A 20,504-nucleotide genomic window follows, 5' to 3' on the forward strand; every position below is an offset into this window, starting at 1 on the left:
TATTATCATGTCGATCAGTTTACTAGTAAAAGGAAAGAACATCGAATTCGTCAATTTCCATTTGTATCATATTGCTCATCTTCTTTTTGGGATTGTAGGCCCGTTGGTTTGAGCCTCGGACCAGCAGGGCCTGGGTTCCCATGGGTCAAGCCAAGGAGCAGGATTTTCATGAGTCAGGCCACCCTGGGCCTGAGAGGCCAACCCTATTTACACCACTGTGCATCAACATGCTTAGTTACTAAAAAAGTATAAAATAATTTTGATGCTATGAACTGATATACAAACTGCAGAAAAATTATAGTCAAGGAAAAGAACTTAAAATATTATAAAAGCAAAAGAGTAAACAGAAAAAGTACCTTTGAAGGGCAGGAAAATAATAAAGCAGGCGACCTTTATGACATCGGGACCGAAGAAGAATTCGTTGAAGACCTTCATCGTCGTGCTTCAGCCCTTCGGATACTGTATAAGTCCAAATAATTGTTAGTAGTAAGCCCAAGGCCAATCAGGCAACATTAGGTTAAGACATCATATACGTTCATTAGATCTTATTAACAAGAATACATTCTCATTTATGTTTCATTTGGTCGTGGTCAAGAGATACACAAACTTAGTACTTACAAAAAAAAAAAAGAAAAAGTGAAGTCATATACATTTCATAATTTCTATGAAATGGTATGATGTTTCATGAAAGGATTATAAGAACACACTGGCTAACATAATAAATGAGAATATATGGTGCCAAGTAGGGGTAGTACCTATCTACAATAAAAGGAATAACAACTTACGTAACCTGGTGTGTGTCTCTTGCGTAGAGCAACTAAGTCGGTGTGCATAGTGTAGAGCTAAAGAAGCTCTCAATCAAAAAAAACCTTTGTGGTGCCAGTAGAACAGATCAGAAGAGAAGAAGAAGAGACAGACCAAAAGCACGTGAGATGATTTTGTTAGAAAGGATTTGATTGCATAATATATTTGTGTATGTGTAGCAATGGACCAAATACAGTGGAATAAAAGGATTATTAAAGCCGGCCTCTATTTGAAAAAACACTCGGTTTGTTTTTAGTATAAATAAATCCATGGAAAACAAGTTAATGAAGTATGTTAAGAATATTAAATATGCACTCCTTGGAATTGGATTCTTAAAATTTCCTATAAAAGCAGATAACATAAACTGCTGGACAATAAGAGAAGTCATTTCAAAGACATAACAAAAAAGACAATTCTTAAACATGTACTTACCGTAACCATCACAGTGATACGCCAACAGCAATCCAACATCCAGAATCAGTTTTCCCAGAGCTTTAAAAGCTACCAGAATGTAAGGAACAATGTTAAGTATCCACATTTCCAAAACCAAAAAAATTATAGAGGTAAAAGAGAAACCCTACTCAACTGACATTTCCTCAAACTATAACAATTATAATAATTAAGAAGATCGGTGTCATGGCTAGCCAAAAGAAGTGCTTTGGTTTAGGTGCCAATGACTCTAATGCACAAAATTTAAGCTGAGGATGCCTTACAAATTCACGAAAAATTAATATGCAAACAGATAGAGTAACAGCACTGGTTTAAAAGGAACTGACAGACCAAATAAATCTAGCAATTATTGGATGTCATCTAAAACCAACACAACCCAACGAGCCAGGTTGAGTTGCAGCATGACTGGAACAGTGAGAAATTACAATTTAGCTCAATATAGTCGAAAGTTGGAATCATAGACATCATATACTTTAATTGATACCCAAATATAATCAAAGACAATTAACTAGAAACTTGGTTTCAGAACAGTTTTTACTGAATCCGTTGCCAACTAGTAATTTTATTAGACCAAACACATTAGTTTTCTGATAAACCCGCCAAACTTTATCTACACCAAACACACACCTAAAGAACAGTCAAAATTTCAGAGGAGAAAACAAAAGAAAAATGAAACTGGAGGCACCAAATTTAAGGGAATGACAGCACATTAGTTTTTCTGATACACCAGCAAAGTTTATCTACACAAAAACATAAACCTAGTAACCTATAAATCAGTACACGTTTCAAGGAGAAAGAACTAAGAAAACTTGAGGCACCATTTATATGGGAGCTTTGGTACAGGATATCGAGACATCCTGAAAAAATGGTTATCAGTGCATACCCAACTCAAGTTCTGGTAAAGCATCCTGAGGCCATATATTTCGTCCACAGTAGGAAGGGTACCTAACAAAAAAGAACACTGGAAAATCTTTAGAAAGACCACCAATAATGGCTTATGCATTCAACTCCATAAGGGAAAAATGCACAGCTTAAACTAATGAACGTCTAAAGTGATATGTCATTAAGTGAATCACGGACTTCTCTATCGGTCAATTCAACAAATTACTGTAGGAATATCCCTTCCAAAGCATCAATTACACTAAATATATAAAACAAGAACTTAACTGAAAAGGTAACTATACAAACTTACAACTGGTAAAATCCCATGGACACTGGAAATCAAATTTCATTACTAAAAAAGGAAATCTCATTTTCTGGCATTCGCTTTTGCCCCATTCCCCTTTGAACTGGTTCGAAAGTATCCGCAATAAGTATTAAGTGCAATTTTGATAGTATATATAGAGGTTCATAGGATTAGTGGTATCAATCTTCGTTTCTGATAATAGATTTGGTTAACTCACAAATCCCTAGCACTATAGCCCTCAGTTCCTTTTTTGAACTTCGAAAGTGCTATAAGCAGAAGTTAACCTTCTGTCAATGATGGAGCCAGAATGTTTATGTTGCTACATTCCACATTTAAGTGATTATTCTTGACGAAAAACAATTTTTTATTGGAGAGCTTTCTAGTGACTGAAAATCTTGTTATTACACGCTCCATATGCTCTTCACAGGTAAAGTGCATAAATTGACTAACTGTTACTGCAAGAGTAATATCTAGTCCAGTGAGAGAAATAAATAAGCTGCCCACAAGCTTTTGATCAGTTTCATTTCCAATTGACTCCTTTTCTAATGTATCCCCAAGTTTCTAATGCATATTGATGAGGACATCTATTTTGCACTATTTAGTTAGTATTTTATTTGGGCTTATATTATGTTTTTTGTATTGGCCCAGGCCTTTTTATTTTGCTTTGGGCTTGTATAGTGTTTTGGGCTGGCCCAAGCCCGACCTTTTTGTTTGTATATTATATATAGGCATGCAGCCTGTTGCATGGGCAGAACTGATGAAAAATGAATATGAGTTGAAAGCCACAGGCTTTTCCACCGCCCCTCTTCTTCCCCTTCTCTTCTCTCCTTCTTCATCTTTCCTCCCTGGTTTCTACTTCTCTCCTTTCCTCCTATGTGACTGGTTATTTGTTTGTGTTTATATAATCCTACATCACATATCCTTTGAAGTCTTGTGGGCTTGCAACCCAACATACCTACATATTTCAAAATATCCAAAGTGTAGTTTTGAGGAGCATAGATAGGACTTTATTAGTTCTAGCAAATAAAACACCTACAAAATACCTTGGGTACTATCTTTAATTTCAAATTCACATGCAAGAACTTTTCATATTTCCAATTTCCTTCACGTAATCATGAGACAATACAAATGGACATGGTCCGATTCGATTTGATTCGATTCTAAAGAAAGCCTAATCGACACGAATTTCAGGTATTTAGTAAGTGGAACCTTAAGGTCAAATTTAATGGAACCGTTCGGATTTGATTCCATTCAGTTCGATTTTCAGATTCCATATTATAATTAATTTTTTTAATATTTACAAAGCTACATTAATTCAACTAACGACATATTTAATCTTATCTCTTACAAAATAACGTAATTCAATCTTATATATCTTTTGCGTCTCTTTTTGCTGAGTTTTTTTTATAAATTTGATTGTTAAAATCACATGAAGAAAGGCGCAACCGAGTTTCACTTCGATTTCTCTGGATAATAAAAATGATACAATGGTAGATTAACAAATTGGGGTAAAACATAGGTCAATTTGATTGAGTTGGGCTTGGATTGGAAATTAGAAATAGAAAAATGATATTTTTGGTTTTGGACTAAATTAATTAGTTAGTAAATTTATTTTTAAAAAAATAATGTGGCTTACTTAAGATAAATAAATTAAAAAAATCAATAAGTTTCGGTTCTTCGATTCTTGATCTAAAACCAAAAATCAAACTAAGCCCATCGGTTCTCAATACACATACCCATTCGATTCAATTCAGTTTGGGTCGGGTTCGGTCCGGTTCAAAAGTTTTGTCCAGTCCTACGAGACACAATAATAATAATTTACACATATGAAGAGCAACTTCATCTTTAACGTGCATGAAGAACAATGTATGATAACGTCACCTCAGCGTGTGACCATGGAAACAAATTTTATAAATCTTTCAAACTCCGCTCAGCGATAATTTCAAACGATAGAGAGATTATTTCAATTTTTTTAAATATTTGACGCCTTTTTTTCTTAATAACCATCAATGATGGTATATGTTATGCAAAACACTTGAAAATGGAGATATCTAAAACTTTTCAAATGAGAGAGGGTGTCACTACGACAATGAATTGCCTGGGGTGCCAGGTGGAATTTCTCTTAGTTATTACAAGAAATTCAATTATCTACTTAATCAAATTTACATTTAAAGTAAGTGCTTATTTTTTAATTGGAATATCCCTTGATAGTAATGCAATCTCCATCACTATGGAAGCAATCTCTATTACTTGATCTCATGTAAACACCATGATAAATATGCAGGATAAAAAATGAATGATATCTTAAAAATTTTAAATGTTCGCCAATCTTTTTACCTGGTTTTCCAGACTCGAGCTTCTCTTTGCCATGACTCCATCCAAAGTTGTACCTACAAGTTCTCTCCATGATTTAGACAAATATGAATAGAAAGAAGTAAGCTAGGAGCTCTCTCTTTTCCGCCCCCAAGGCGGGCTGATTGTTAAACATCATTCCAAGAAGTTTCAAGCAAGTATACTTGAAGAATATCAATACAAATTGGAAGAAAGTATTCAAAACTGTTACATAATCAGTAATATAGCTTGAATGCAGCAGTGCGTTAGNGAAGAATATCAATACAAATTGGAAGAAAGTATTCAAAACTGTTACATAATCAGTAATATAGCTTGAATGCAGCAGTGCGTTAGACCAAGAAGTGAAAAATAGTTTTGGAAGAAATAATCAAGAGATAATTTATGTACCTACTATTAGGGTCTTCTAACCCTCTCTTCACCTCTTCTGGAAGGCTTGCTAATCTGATAAAAAAGAAAGTGATGTGTAGTAGAAAGAGGAAGAAAGGCAAGACATAATCTGAATACCTATGGAATTAAGAAAAAAATCAAGTTCATGTAAAATAGACAAAAATAATAGGAGTAGCTCATGAAGGCTGTACCTGGGTGCAAGATGAAGAAGATTCCGGCGCAAGGAAGCATACCCAGGTACCTTTAATGAAATGAGTCAAATGCAAACATTGAATTTATAAAAAGTAGAAGTGGTAAAAAAATAATAATGATAATAACTAGTATAGCCATGATAAACTAAGCTCAAAGTAGTTCCCATGTATAACCAAAGTCAAACATTGCATGTGTAGCTTATATAGGCATGCAAATGAAAAATGAAAAATGCAACATAATAGGTACTCAGAAACTTTTTCGCATAGACTGCTCCAGTGAAATAGTCCCGGTTATAGCTAGAATATGAAGATAACATACCCAGATGAAAACGGAAAAATAAAATAAGTAAAATATACAATTAATAACTTCAATTTATTTTTATGCTTAATTTTTTAACATCAAATAATAGACGTTCCGATGCATGTCCTATAAATGTGTTTTCGGTTTCCATGAAAAGTGAATTACCTTGAAACTTACTAGCTGTATAAAATAAAAGGATTAATAAATTAATACTGAATTGATCATCAAAGAAACATGCCTATAAGATATAAAANCGTCGGGAACAGTACAGTTTTGAAGCAGAGGGGAGTTGAGTTTTCTCGAGAGAATTTGAAAATTTAAAGAGGAGACGTCATTTTATTTGGAATTTATGCTTACACGCCAAAGGTCGCTTACACGCCAATAGAATTTATGCCAAAGGGAAACACCTTTTAAAGTCCATGTTTGACAGCGATTGTTCGAAATGGATATTCTCTTCGTGTTTCAATTTTATAGTTTTAAGTTTCGAATTCATTTTGAATTTTGTATTTTGAATGCCTGTTTTGAAATTGCTGAAAATACGTTATCTTTGTTATTTTGAAAAAAGGGTAATTAGCACAAAATGTCCCTACCTTTCAAGTCTATTGTGGAAAACATCCCTACCTTTCATTTTTTGGCATTTTTGCCCTCATTTCAACCTTTCTTTGTGCTGGACGTCCTTCCGTCCATATTCCGTCAGTTTTTCCGTTAATTAAATACAAAAATACCTTTTTCTTTCCATAAACAAGGGTAAAATTGTCCACACCCACTTCACCCATTTTTCCCGCCATCAACTTAGTTCATAAGTAACAGTAGCAGCAACATGAATCTGAAAATACTTTAAATGACTAAGTTAAATAAAGAAAAAATATCGTGAACACATTATATTTCACAATTCCACAACTACTGTTGCTGTCATTTTGTGTCACTGGAAAAATTTAGAAAGACATATTAAATGGGTAGTCAATTTATAATGAGTCAATTTATAATGAGTCAATTTAAAAATTTAGAAAGACATATAATGTGTTCTACACATTATATTTCACAATTCCACAACTACTGTTGCTGTGGTGAATGGCTCAATGGAGAAGATGAATGGCTCATTTTAAATTAACTCATTATAAATTGACTACCCATTTAATATGTCTTTCTAAATTTTTCCAGTGACACAAAATGACAGCAACAGTAGTTGTGGAATTGTGAAATATAATGTGTTCACGATATTTTTTCTTTATTTAACTTAGTCATTTAAAGTATTTTCAGATTCATGTTGCTGCTACTGTTACTTATGGACTAAGTTGATGGCGGGAAAAATGGGTGAAGTGGGTGTGGACAATTTTACCCTTGTTTATGGAAAGAAAAAGGTATTTTTGTATTTAATTAACGGAAAAAATGACGGAATATGGACGGAAGGACGTCCAGCACAAAGAAAGGTTGAAATGAGGGCAAAAATGTCAAAAAATGAAAGGTGAGGACGTTTTCCACAATAGACTTGAAAGGTAGGGATGTTTTGTGCCAATTACCCTTTAATTAACGGAAAAACTGACGAAATATAGACGGAAGGACGTCCAACGCAAAGAAAGGTTGAAATGAGGGCAAAAATGCCAAAAAATGAAATGTAGGGACGTTTTCCACAATAGACTTGAAAGGTAGGGACGTTTTGTGCCAATTACCCTTTGAAAAAATTGTTTCTCAAGACATAAAATTGAAAAACACATTTGGTTTGAAATTTTGAGAATAATTTTTTTATAATATTTTATTCAAGAAATCCGATTATTCAATAAATTTCAATAGTTTAATTTTAATATAGTATTAAACATATTATTAGTTGAACTTTATAGAATTATTTCATTTTAGCTGCCGGATTTTATTTTAATTTCAAACTAGTATCTAACTTCAATTTTTGTTCCAATTTGACCATTATGCACGTCTCCATGATTAAAACTAATGAATCGTCCATATCTTACGAATTGTTTGAAGTTCTTAAAACCAATTCCATTTATAATTATTTTTCATTTTCATCACTACGTAAGCCATGAAAAATATACAATAATGAGTGGTTTCTATTGTAATATTCTAAACTAATATATACATATATGGTTGAGAGAGAATCAAATAAAGCAAATCCATGCTAGTGCACCTCTATATTTTTTTTATTAATTTCATTCGTAAACAATATTTTTATATCAAGTTATTGCGAAGCAATTACAAAATGTTACAAGTTTTTGAACAGATGAATTTGATAATAGCCAAATTGAGATTGAGTTTAAATAGGATTGTTGCCTATTTATGAAAATCTTGAATGTCTTTCATTTGATGAAAAAAGTAGATATGATCTCATCTCAGAGTAAATTAAGCAAATCCCTCGAACAACATTTTATCTTTATTCAAACATCTTCTCACTATGGGTGTAAATTATGTCTCACAATATCAAGTATTATCCAACAAATTCTGTAAAAATATGAACGTTTTTTGATAGATTTGTACATAGAATTATGTAGCAGTAAAAACTAACTATAGAGCAAGAGTAAACTTTTTAACTATACTGACAAGATAGAAATGTGAAGGGGTTAAATGCTTTATTGATCATCCAATTCGTCTTCTTTTTGGTGCAATCAATACACCCATCTTATGTTATTGTTTTGTAAAAATCATATAAATTAAAAGCATGTTTTTACAGGTCAACTATTCATTTAATTAAAAAGAACTACGGATAAGTGGCCAAAATTGCAAGCAAATCTATGTTGAGTGAGTCAGTACTTCATCCACCCAACCACAGTCGAAATTGAAGTCAAAATCAGGCAATGGAGGTTGATCACAATCTTCCAACCCACAAATCAGAAGATCTTGAAAACCATTGAGAAAGTCATCATCAATTGGTATCCCGGAATCACCTTCCAATGGTAGCGATTCAAGTTCCGAATCTAAGTCCATTCCTTCTACAAATTGCAGCAGCGATGATTCTTCGTCTATTAATCCCCAATTAGCCTCGTTTTGCTCAGAGGCATTAACGTTATGGATCTTCTGATTACCATGATTTTGTATACACTCACAAACCAGATTGGAAACAATCATGGTACCATTATTTCTGTCATTACAATCTGAACTTTTCTCTAAGGACTCCATGCTATTAGCCTTAGCCAAAGACTCAAGTTCTAGTCTTTTCATTTCATATGCTCTAGATGCTTCTTCAGCGGCATCACAAGTACCCAACCAAATCCATCTTCCTTTATATGGATCACGAATTTCTGCAACCCATTTGCCCCACTTACGCTGACGAACACCTATGCATTTCCCTGGAATGGAGCTCGAATCACATGCATTTATGACCAAAATCCAATATATGTGATAGGTAACAATCTGTATTCTAGCCCACAACAAGCCCTTGGGGGCAACAACATAGGGCCTGACTTTCGGTATTACCAAACCTCCATATGGGATCATATAATCAGTAGTGCAAAATTTTCTGATGCAGAGGATCCTCAAAGAAGCAACTGCAGAGCATACTTTTGATACTACTTAGATCTTGTTCTTACTTATTCATTCTGAAATTTTCACAGTTGTCAAGACTATAGAAGAACAAAGAAAGAATTTTAGAAGAACATTATTAAGAGGAACAAACTTTTTATTAAGAAGAGTTGAGCTCGAGATGATCCTCAATGAAAGATAAGAGCTCCTTATATAGAGGAGGAGCATCATCATACAACCGACACAAAACTAATAATACTATCAATGACTCATCATTTTTAGTACAATACTTATTATATAAGGACATGACTCACAACTTAAAAGGACATGACTCATCACTTTACTAATATGACTCACTACTTTTAGTACAACTACTTTTTAAAAGGGATTTTATTGCAAACGACAAAATGATTATTTCACACGAGCTGCTGAGTCATCAAGGTGTTCCAAGATTTGCTTCTCGTCCAGGCTCATTTGAATCAGAGGGGAGTCCATGTTGCTTTCACCAAGGCCAAGTTGTAGTATCAAATTTTTCTTCCAATTTTTCAAGATTGTCTGGGTCTGTTGGATCAAAATCATACGACTGCGTTCCATAATCATATGGATCTTGAGAGTCCTGGAAAACACTGTCATTATAATTTATTTCCGTGTCCAAATATCTTGAGTTTTGTTTGTCTGGATTGTTTGATCCTGGTTTGTCCACGTCCATTTTATTAATTTTTATTTTTTCTTGAAATTCATTCCAGAGATTGTTACGCAGTTGTTGTCCTTCTGGTGTGGTTTCTGGATATTCAGGTTTTTCTCTAAGGCATTGATGTGGCCTTCCCAAGTAAAACTGGTTCCAATGGATTTTGTCACTTTCCCAAGTAGCAGATGGATAGTGTCCAAATACTTGTCCAAAAATTTGGCACTGTCCTTCTCTGTGTTTCTGAACGTCTTGCTAAATCTTTGCTGCATAGTCTAGAGGTAGAATCTCCCATGGAGCATCATCTTCTATGTCTGGCCAAATTTATGGAGGAATTGTCTGGTTGATTTCAGCCATTTTTCTTTGAAATTCTTGAAACTCCTTTGGATACCTTTCCCAATCTTAATGGAAATTGAAAGGTTGGACTGCATACTCCTTGATATAAGAGAAGTGTTCATAAGAACCTGTTTCTGTAAAATATCCTTGCCGTTGGAAAATCAAAATTACAAAAACATTGTTTTGGGAAGTTCTCAAATCTTTAAAAATCATTCAAAGAATTTCTTTGCCTCAAAATGTGCTTCTTGAAATGGATCATTTTTGTTAAAACTTAGAAAAGTGATTTCTTTGAACCATTCAAGAGATTAACAAACATTAAAAGAAACTCCAATTTGGAAAAGTTCCAATAAGTACCACAAAAAACAAGGTAATTCCTTTGAAAATTTTGAAACTGCTTGGTGTGGGATTATATGGAACAAATTAAAAAATGGATAATTTGGATGAAATCCAAAACCACCAAGAGTTTCAATTCCTGTTTGCCTGATAACAATGGACTAGTATTTTAACATGAACTCTTTGGCTCGAGAATTGAGGGTTTTGTCTCTGATAAGAGTATTAAGTTCTGGGGGAATTTATTCATTTTGAGAAAGCAAATGAAAGGGAAGGTTCATCATACAGATTACAAAGATAGGTTGGGAGTAAAAAGCTTTTGGTCTGGTGAGTAGGTCTGGAAGGAGGTTGGTTTTTCCCTTTATATGTTTGACATCGAAGTCAAAGTTTGAAAACCATTCTGCCCATCTGAGTAGTTGAGAATTTGGAATTTGTTTTTGTTTGAATGAAAGCATTTTAGGGAATGCTAACATGTCCATTTCAATAAGAAATTTGTGTCCAATGAGATGAAGTTAAAATTTCTCAATACCACGTTTTACCGCCAAGATTTCTTTGAAAGTGGAATGATAATGGTTTTCTGCTTCTGAGAATGCTCCACTTTTGTATCCACAAATGTTTCTTTTTCCATTTTTCTCCTCCAATAGAACTGCTGCCCAATATAGATCACTTGCATCAGTTTGTAAGATCATTTTCCCGTTAATAGGGATAAATAGAGCTGGAAGTTCTTGCACCTTTTGTTTGATTTTTCGGACTGCTTCTGTTTGTTTTGAAGGCCATGGTAGTGCATCTTTTTTCAGCATGTTCTGCAATGGTCTGATAATAGGAGTTAAATGATCAACAAAGTCGGCCATGTAATTTACAATCCCAAGGAACTGTTGAACTTCTCGTCTAGAAGATCTGTGTCTGCAAACTTTAACAATTCCTGACCAACATGTGGTTGTAACGAATATTGACCATCTTTAATATGCATGCCCAAGAAATCAATTTCAGAAACTCCAATAACCATCTTTTTCTGAGAAAGCATTACTCCAAATTGTTTTGTCAGATCAGCGAATTGAGACAACAGTTGAGAATGAAAATCGACATCTTTTGAAAACAAGAGAATATCATCAATATAGATTAATGCTGACTCTAATATTGGATGATAAATTCTTGTGATAGCCTTTTGGAACAATGAAGAGGCCGTCTTAAGACCGAATGGCATAACCGTCCACTGATAGTGGTAGTTTGGGATACAGAAACCTGTCTTATGCCTTTCATCTTTCTTAATTCCCAATTGCCAAAATCCCGCTTTTAGATCAAACTTTGAAAATATCTGCGCCTTGGACAGACTGGCAAATAAAGTTCTTTTGTTTGGAAGAGGGAACTTGTCATCAGCAAGGAAGTGATTCAATGGTTTATAATCAATCACAAGTCTCATTTTCCCACGAAGTTGTTCACTTCTTTTGTTGACATAAAATGCTTGGCATGCCCACTGAGAAGTAGTAGGTTCAATGAGACCTTCATCTTGCAATGGCTTAACTCTTTGGTTGCTAACTGGAGGTGTTCAGGGCTCATTCCAATATGGCTGGCTTTAGTAGGGTTAAAGTCTTCATTTCTTTTGAAAGGTAGGGCTATGAAAAAATCTGGATTTTTCCATATAGGGTGAGTGCATTTGGTGAGAAAATCTGTGTGAGAATCTGCACAACATTCTCGGATTAATAGACAGTGCCAAATTTTTGGACAAGTATTTGAACACTATCCATCTGCTACTTGGGAAAGTGACAAAACCCATTGGAACCAGCTTTACTTGGGAAGGCCACATCAATGCCTTAGAGAAACATCTAAATATCTAGAAACCACACCAGAAGGACAACAACTGTGTAACAATCTCTGGAATAAATTTCAAGAAAAAATGAAAATTGATAAAATCGATGTGGACAAACCAGGATCAAACAATCCAGACAAACAAAACTCAAGATATTTGGACACAGAAATAAATTATAATGAAAGTGTTTTCCAGAACTCTCAAGATCCATATGATTATGGAACGCAGTCGTATGATTTTGATCCAACAGACCCAGACAATCTTGAAAAATTGGAAGAAAAATTTGATATTACAACTTGGCCTTGGTGAAAGCAACATGGACTCCCCTCTAATTCAGATGATTCAAATGAGCCTGGACGAGAAGCAAATCTTGGAACACCTTGATGACTCAGCAGCTCGTGTTAAATAATCATTTTGTCGTTTGCAATAAAATCCCTTTTAAAAAGTAGATTCTTTACTTTTTAAAAGATGGGTGAAATTATTGTACTAAAAGTAGTGAGTCATACTAGTAAAGTGATGAGTCATGTCCTTTTAAGTTGTGAGTCATGTCCTTATGTAATAAGTATTGTACTAAAAGTGATGAGTCATTGGTAGTATTATTAGTTTTGTGTCGGTTGTATGATGAGGCTCCTCCTCTATATAAGGAGCTCTTATCTTTCATTGAGGATCATCTCGAGCTCAACTCTTCTTAATAAAAAATTTGTTCCTCTTAATAATGTTCTTCTAAAATCCTTTCTTTGTTCTTCCATAGTCTTGACAACTGTGAAAATTCCAGAATGAATAAGTAAGAACAAGATCTAAGTAGTATCAAAAGTATGCTCTGCAGTTGCCTCTTTGAGGATTCTCTGCATCAGAAAATTTGACACTACTGATTATATGATCTCATATGGAGGTTTGGTAATAGCGAAAATCAGGCCCTATGTTGTTGCCCAAAGGGCTTGTTGTGGGCTAGAATATAGAGTGTTACCTATCACATATGTTCGCAACATTGTTTCTATTTATCAATTTTGTTATATATCTTATCATATATACTACAAGCTTCATCCACTCTACCCAGTTTACAAAACCAGGATATCATATTATTGTAAGCGAACACATTGGCAATACCAACCTCAACAGCCTTATCTAACTGCTTGGTTGCCACCTCCGCCTTCACTATCCTTTTTATGAAAGGAAACTCAAGTATTATTACGCTACCTTCATTACAGAAATGATACTTACGTTCCTAGTAAATGAGAGAAAAGTAATATTGACTAATCTTATTTCAAGAATGCACAACAATTAACATATTAGATAAATGCCATCTGCAATGAATAAGTTCCCCATAATAAAGGCTTCAATTGACAACTACAAAGCTTAATCTATCCACATTGCTGTCAAATATTAGATAAATCCATGTTTCTTATATCCTCCCATGTATCATATCCAAAAACTGGTCATTACCCTGTCCCACTTGTATAGAGCTTTTACTAGACAATCCAAGATAGATCCCAACATTTACTCATATTTACTTTCAATCCTCCAAAATTTAAAATTAGCTTTCCTCATAACGCAGCCCCAGAGGAGAAGGCATCATTTGATTAAGGAGTCATGTTCTTTAAACAAAGCATAAGACAAGCTACAAAATAATTAACTGCATAAACTTTAGAACAATAATTCACAGAGCTAGAGAATTTTTTGGGCAACCTGAGCTTGTTGGTACTCCTCGCAACTGAAGCAAGAGTTTGAATTATATTTCTTGCAAGCTTGTCAATTTATAAAGACATGTGCAGTAAACTGAGGTGATAAACAGATTTCTGAAGTGCTAATATTGTTGCCTTCCCAGTTCATTTCACTCTTTTGTCATGATTTATTCGCTTCCAAGTCTTGTCCTTCGCACCACACAGCCCAAAAAATTGCTTCCAAATATTCTAACAAACTTAATAGCAAGCCTTTCAACAGAATGGCTACCAAGCCAATTCCAGTCTTCTATAATCTAACTCCCACACGTCATCATGGATCTTCAATAGCCCTTCTAATATGAATGATGTCTTACACCAAGTTCTTTAACAATTATTACTTCAATAAAAAATGCAGATGGGGGCTCAGTAAAGCATCTTTACCAATTTCTGTCGAAGAAGAGCTTCATCTGTATAATGATCCAAATCATTTTCCTAAAGTCCTCTGCCATTTGGGGAGCTGCCATTCCGAAAGCAAAGCTCATTAAGAAATTTTTAAATACAACATAAGACACTTGCAAACTCAATCTAGAAAAAACAAAGGTGAAATTAAAAGACAATTTTTCACAAATCTTACGGAGTGCTCCAGCAAACTGAGCCGATTCCGGACGAAATTAAGGGTGACCCATGGTAGAACTAGATGCGCCTGGTTGAAAGGAATTTTTGGTGGTACTCCACGATCGAGAGGGTGGCCGGATGTGGAAGTAACTGGGAAAAATCGTGACGGCGCTCGCGGTTTTGGATGAGAATTGGTGCTGTTTTCAGTAGTCTAGTGGGAAGAAGACGGTCGGAGGTTGTAGAGGGAGGTAAGGAGGTGCCGGTGGTGCTTACGTGGCGGGTGGTGGTTGTTATCAATGGAAGGAGAAGATGGATTGCTAGCTTAAGAGAGAGGAAGAATTTTGGACAAATGAAACCGTTTTAAGTGTTTTCAATTTATTTGGAGTTTGTACCCAAAACGCCCAAAACGACGGAAATATCTTTTCGTGTTTTCTTCACAAATTTTTTTCGTTTTCGAAATTTTGCTTTTGAAAATGAGAAAGAAAACACGTTTTCACCGTTTTAAAAAATCGAAAATAGAAAATGGCCCCAAAACAACACGGTCTGTTTGAGCTCTACACTTAAAAGAATTTTTAAAAAAAATAACATTTCAAAACAGTATTTTGACATCATTTCAATCACACTTTCTTCAATAAAATAAATATTATCCACAAATCCAAAACTTTTTCCTTATTTTTTAACCACACATTTCTCATCAATACACTATTCAAAAATTCATTTTTATAAAAAAGAATGGGACTCAAACAAGGGCTAAATAGAGAATTTTTGAAAAATGTATGATTAAAAAATTTTAAAAAAAAATTTGAATTTATGTGAAAAATATTTATTGTGAGAATGTTGGATTAAAAATGAATATGAAAAAAAATTGAAAGAATGTTCGTCAAACAGGAGCTAAATTTAAACTTCAGTGCATAAAAATTTATTAAAATTTTTTCAACCCAATAAATTTTATCACAGAGACATTAAAGGTATATTCAACAATTTTCTTATTTTTTATTCTTCATTTTACATTTTCAATATAGCTCCCATTTGAGCCCCATTATCGCAAAATACTTTTTTCTAAATCTCATTTTCAATCACACCTTTCAATAACATAATATAAATATAAACTCCAAACTTTCTTTCTATTTTTTAATCACACAATCTTAAAAAATCACTATTATAATATTCATTATTTGTTAAAAATGGGGCTCAAATGAAATAATAACCTATTTTTTAAATAAAAAATAAAAATAAAGAATGAATTTAGCTTTCAACATCTTCAAAAAACTCTTTAAATTTAAAATTTTCTCAATTTTAAAGAGCAACCCTCAAAATTTGAATGAAAGAGACTTTTTAAATTAACATTTTTAATTTAAAAAGTGGGATTCTCTATTGTTAAATGCATTCAAAGTATTTCAATTGTGAAAAATAATATAATAATTCGGATGGAAGTTAGTAAAAATAAAAGTATGAAAAATAATAAATATTTTTTAAGAGTAATAAAAATAAGTGTTAAATATAAAGAGACTGTTATAGTATTTAAAAAATTTTACTCTTTAAATTATAGATGTTCTTTAAATTGTAGAATACACTCTTTAAAAATAGAATACTTTGAATATGCTCTAAGACGAGAAAACTATTTGTAATTTATATTGAATATCTTTTAATGAATTTTAAATTTCATTACTCCCTTTCTATGATTATTTATATAATACTTCAATATTTTGGGAGCCATTTGATTTGTTGTTTTCAATTTTTCAAAACGCATATTGTGTTAAATTTCTAAAAATGCATTTTCAAATACAAGATTAAATTTATAGCCTCCGTTTGATTCCCAATCTTTGGCAACAAAAATGAAAAAATGACTGTTATCCATTACATTAAGTCGGCATATTTGACTTTCTATCTCCTGCGTAGATCTCTTAACAGCTATATTTTTCATTCTTACAAAAATGGGTACAAAATGGGGTCATAATATAAAACTCAAAATGTATTCTTAACTTTTGAGTGTTTTCAGTGGAAGAAATAAGAGTTAAAAAAAAATTTATTTAAAAAAAATTTTAAAAATTAAAAAGTCTAGAAAAATAAAATTCTAAAAAAACTAAAATTTTTGACAAATAAATTCTAAAATTCAAACAACAATCGAAATAAAATCTAAAATAAAAAAAAAAAAACTCTAAAAAACATAATTCAAAAAAATCTTAAAATTTTTAAAAAATAAAAACAGTTCAAGATTTTTATTAAAACTCTTAAAATATATATTAAATGAACATGGATAAAAATTATCAGTTCACGTCATTAATTTTTTGTTTCTACATTTTGTGATACGTGTTTAGAATTTACAAAGCTCAGCCATGCAACCAAGCCATGCAACTGATTTCAATATTTTATTTGTTGTTATCATGTGAAGTGGACACGTGGGGTGGACTTAGTCTAATTTATTCTGTTTGTCAGTTCCAATTAATAAGCCATGCATTGCTTTATTTTAGTTTCAGTAGGATAAGCCGTTTCCTCATTATCAGCATGATTTGTTATTCTAAGACTACTATATATAGTTGTAATTGTCGTCATTAAAGAGGCAAGTTTAACAGTTCCATTACTCTCTTCCTCCTTCTCTACTTCTCTGTTAGCTTCTTCTCTGTAGAAAGAAAATAAATTCAAACTCATCATTTTGCCAATTCAATTTATCTGTTTTTGTTTTACTTTGTAGCGGAAAAAAGTATTACAAGATTTATCAACATGAAAAAATATATATAATGTTATAAAACAATCTCTCAAAATTTCAAACCAAATGTATTTTTCAATTTTTTATTTGAAAGAATAAAATAAAATTAGAATAACAAACCAAATGCTATTAAATTATGTCTCTGTTTGCACAAGAGCTTGAGAAAAGGAGTTAACAAGAAGTCTATTGGGACTTCAGAAGGATGTCTACGTTTTGCACACTAACTTTGCTTTGCCATTGACACTTTAGAGTGGTCGATGAGAGTATTGTCAACACTAATCATACCAAGTTCTATACAAAGAGAAACATATCTTTAGAGTATTGTTAACTACTTGGAATGTTGAATTGAAGCAACCAGGGAATCTATAGAATCCTACATTCATTGTAAATATATACTCCATCTTCGCTTGTGAATACAACAGACCACAAATGTACAAAATGATCGTGTTATCCTTTCGGCATCTATGCTATAACCTCAGAACAGCCAATTTTCCATTCAGATCAATTGCGGAACATCAACTAAGCGTTCCATTGTTTGCAGCTGATCATAAGGAGCAATCTGCAATAAAAACAACGTATGGAAATATCATCAGCACAAAGCTGAATACTGAAGTTTGCTCCGAGTTTTAAGTTACCATAGAGATTATTTTGCTTGTAGCCGCAATTTATTTGCAATAACCAAATTTCTGATATTTCATATTGTTAAACAGAAAACTATGCACAATAATGTGCCAAAATATTTCCAAGTAGCTAGAATCTCCTAGCACAAATTTCCATTTAACAATTAGTTTTTTGAAATATTGATCATTTACCAGCAGAAACTCAGGTTAGATTAACTTACCTAACAAAATCCATCTGCCCATGTAATCGATACAGCATAATTTCCCATGGGCCAAATTTCTTCTGGTTCAATGTCCTCTGGAACATCAGCATACTGCAGTTTCTGCTCACCAGTCCATTCATCCTGATTTGACCAAAATGAAATTATCATTAGTAAGGATTAATAGCTTGCACGTGAAATGATAAGATTTGATAGTTCAACACAAAAAAAATCACTACAAGAAGATAAAAATGGTACTTTGTCAAGGGTTCTCATTTCAGAAAGTAACTTTTCATTTACTTTGGTTCCAAGATCCAAATTCTAGCTACTTATTTCCTAGAAAATAACTCTTCATTTACTTTGGATCCAAAATCCAAATTCTAGCTGCTTATTTCCTAGAAAGTAACTCTTCGTTTACTTTGGTTCCAAAATCCAAATTCTAGCTACTTATTTCCTGCAAGAACTATACGCTGTGCCACATTACTCAATTTTATGAATTCCAGCTCGGGCTTGACCATTAGCATTCTACTCTGTTCAAACGAATCTAACATGTGGTGATGATAACTCTAGATGTTTTGTTCATGGTACGGACATAAGAATACATGGAATAGCTATGTCGGCTGTTATTAAACTGTAAAGCCAGTAAACACATTTTCCAGCCTTTCTCAGTCCCTGTACAAATATATTTTATTTCGCAAATCCTTGCGAACTAAATTTAGTCCAACAGCTTCGAGAGCATCTATGATCTTTCCCTTGTCATGAAAATCTAGACTTCATGTAGGTTTCACTTCATAGTTTCAAATAGAGCTATTTTTCACTAATGACTTAACATTTGAAGTAACATAGACAAATCAATGGCTATTTCGCAAATAGGATATCCAAGTCATCGTTGTCTCTGACTGAGAATTAACCATACAAAGTGGCACCATAGAGGAGTGCTGTATGACACTTTTAATGTTTTCCATAACAAATCTTATTTTAATGTCTATACCATATTTTTTCTTACCAGTTACAGTTTATTGATATATAACTAGCTGTCGAACTTATAAATAACTCAATGACTGAACTGCAAAAGACTATTCCACTTACCACACTTTGAGCAGATCGATCATTTCGTCTAACGGTTGAGGGGTGCAAATAAAACTCTTCATCTGAATCGGGTGTTGGAAATTTATGCCATCGGGAAAAATGGAGATGAAAATTAAGAAATAGAAATTCAAGAAGATGGAAATTAACAAGGAAAACAAACCAATATGGAAGGCTCAAACACGAAAATGATTCGTTGTCCTCAAACGATATTTGCCCCTTCTCGTATACAAATTTGGTGCTTAAAAGGTTTTATGGCAAATAGTTCGTAGGATTGATCAAGCCTTGTTGTAGAAAGTCACAAAAGCACAAATGATTTTTCCACCCGAATTTTGAAGAACATGAATATGGAGGGAAGAAAGTTTAATTCTTTCATGTGGATTTGTTTATATGTTTTTCACATACTTGTAATTATTTTTTAATGTCCATTAATCACTTATTTATAGACATGAAATATTGCCACACGAAATGGTGCCAAAATGAAATGAAAAGCCGCCAAAATTCAAACCAAAAAATTGTCCAACGGTCCCTAATTTACAACCATGCGACCGCATGGTTTTAACCTATGCGGCCGCATGGTTTATCCAGTCCGAGGCCATGTGGCCTCGGTACATCACCGTGCGACCGCATGGATATTTGTCCATGCAGTCGCATGGGCCAAATTTTGGCCCTGTTCAGTTTTCAATTCCGTTTTCATTTTGGTCCGTTTTCATTTTGATTTCAATTCCGTTTTCATCCTATACACCGTTTATTGATTGTGAACAATATTTTCCATCAATCCCCCACTTGTTCAAAAATCAATAAACTCTCATATTCAAAGTAAACAATACTCATGCCTAAGGATTAGATATCTTTCGATTTGAATCTAACCATAGTGTAATTCAAACAAAGTAAAGTCGAAATCAAAGGTAGCGTGAAACTTTGAACCATTTGTTCCATGTGACAATACCGGTAAGAATACACACACGAGCATTACGTGTTCTCAAGTTCCTCAACTCGCTTAGCGCTAATATGGCCTTGCGCTCATCCTATTCAACAAACTTTTAAGAGAGAAACTCAACTCTCTATTGAGGTGGCACCACCTCGAAGTTTGTTTAGGTAAAGTTCTTCCAGTACCTTTGTTACTTTTAGAGGTACTTGTATTTTAGTACTAAACTTCATTAAGAGCTTCAATGCTCAACCCTCATTTCAGTAACAACCAGCATTATTTTACTTAGGATAGGGTTATTGCAGATTTTAATAATGCTGAAACCATCCCACATATCAAATGACTTGTTTGTTACCCTTTGAACCCATGGATTACCCCTTTGAGTAAGCGATG

General features: G+C 33.4%; 1 protein-coding gene and 1 pseudogene across 1 annotated transcript in view; both read right to left on the bottom strand.

Moving 5' to 3' along the window:
* Positions 1–6,459, bottom strand: part of LOC111373783 — a 15,198-nt gene extending 8,739 nt beyond the window's left edge. The window contains exons 1-12 of the mRNA XM_022996348.1: positions 6,439–6,459; positions 5,837–5,851; positions 5,371–5,420; positions 5,180–5,233; positions 4,778–4,830; positions 4,188–4,235; positions 3,196–3,395; positions 2,725–3,001; positions 2,138–2,248; positions 1,237–1,305; positions 310–459; positions 122–203 (exon numbers count right to left, since the gene is read on the bottom strand). Of these exons, the coding sequence (XP_022852116.1) occupies positions 122–203; positions 310–459; positions 1,237–1,305; positions 2,138–2,248; positions 2,725–3,001; positions 3,196–3,395; positions 4,188–4,235; positions 4,778–4,830; positions 5,180–5,233; positions 5,371–5,420; positions 5,837–5,851; positions 6,439–6,459 (1,130 nt within the window). The remainder of the gene's footprint in view (positions 1–121; positions 204–309; positions 460–1,236; positions 1,306–2,137; positions 2,249–2,724; positions 3,002–3,195; positions 3,396–4,187; positions 4,236–4,777; positions 4,831–5,179; positions 5,234–5,370; positions 5,421–5,836; positions 5,852–6,438) is intronic.
* Positions 6,460–17,484: 11,025 nt separating this feature from the next.
* The window catches only part of LOC111366714, a 34,048-nt pseudogene continuing 31,028 nt past the window's right edge, over positions 17,485–20,504 (bottom strand).

This window comes from Olea europaea, chromosome 2, assembly GCF_002742605.1.
Source record: "Olea europaea var. sylvestris chromosome 2, O_europaea_v1, whole genome shotgun sequence".
NCBI lineage: Eukaryota > Viridiplantae > Streptophyta > Magnoliopsida > Lamiales > Oleaceae > Olea > Olea europaea.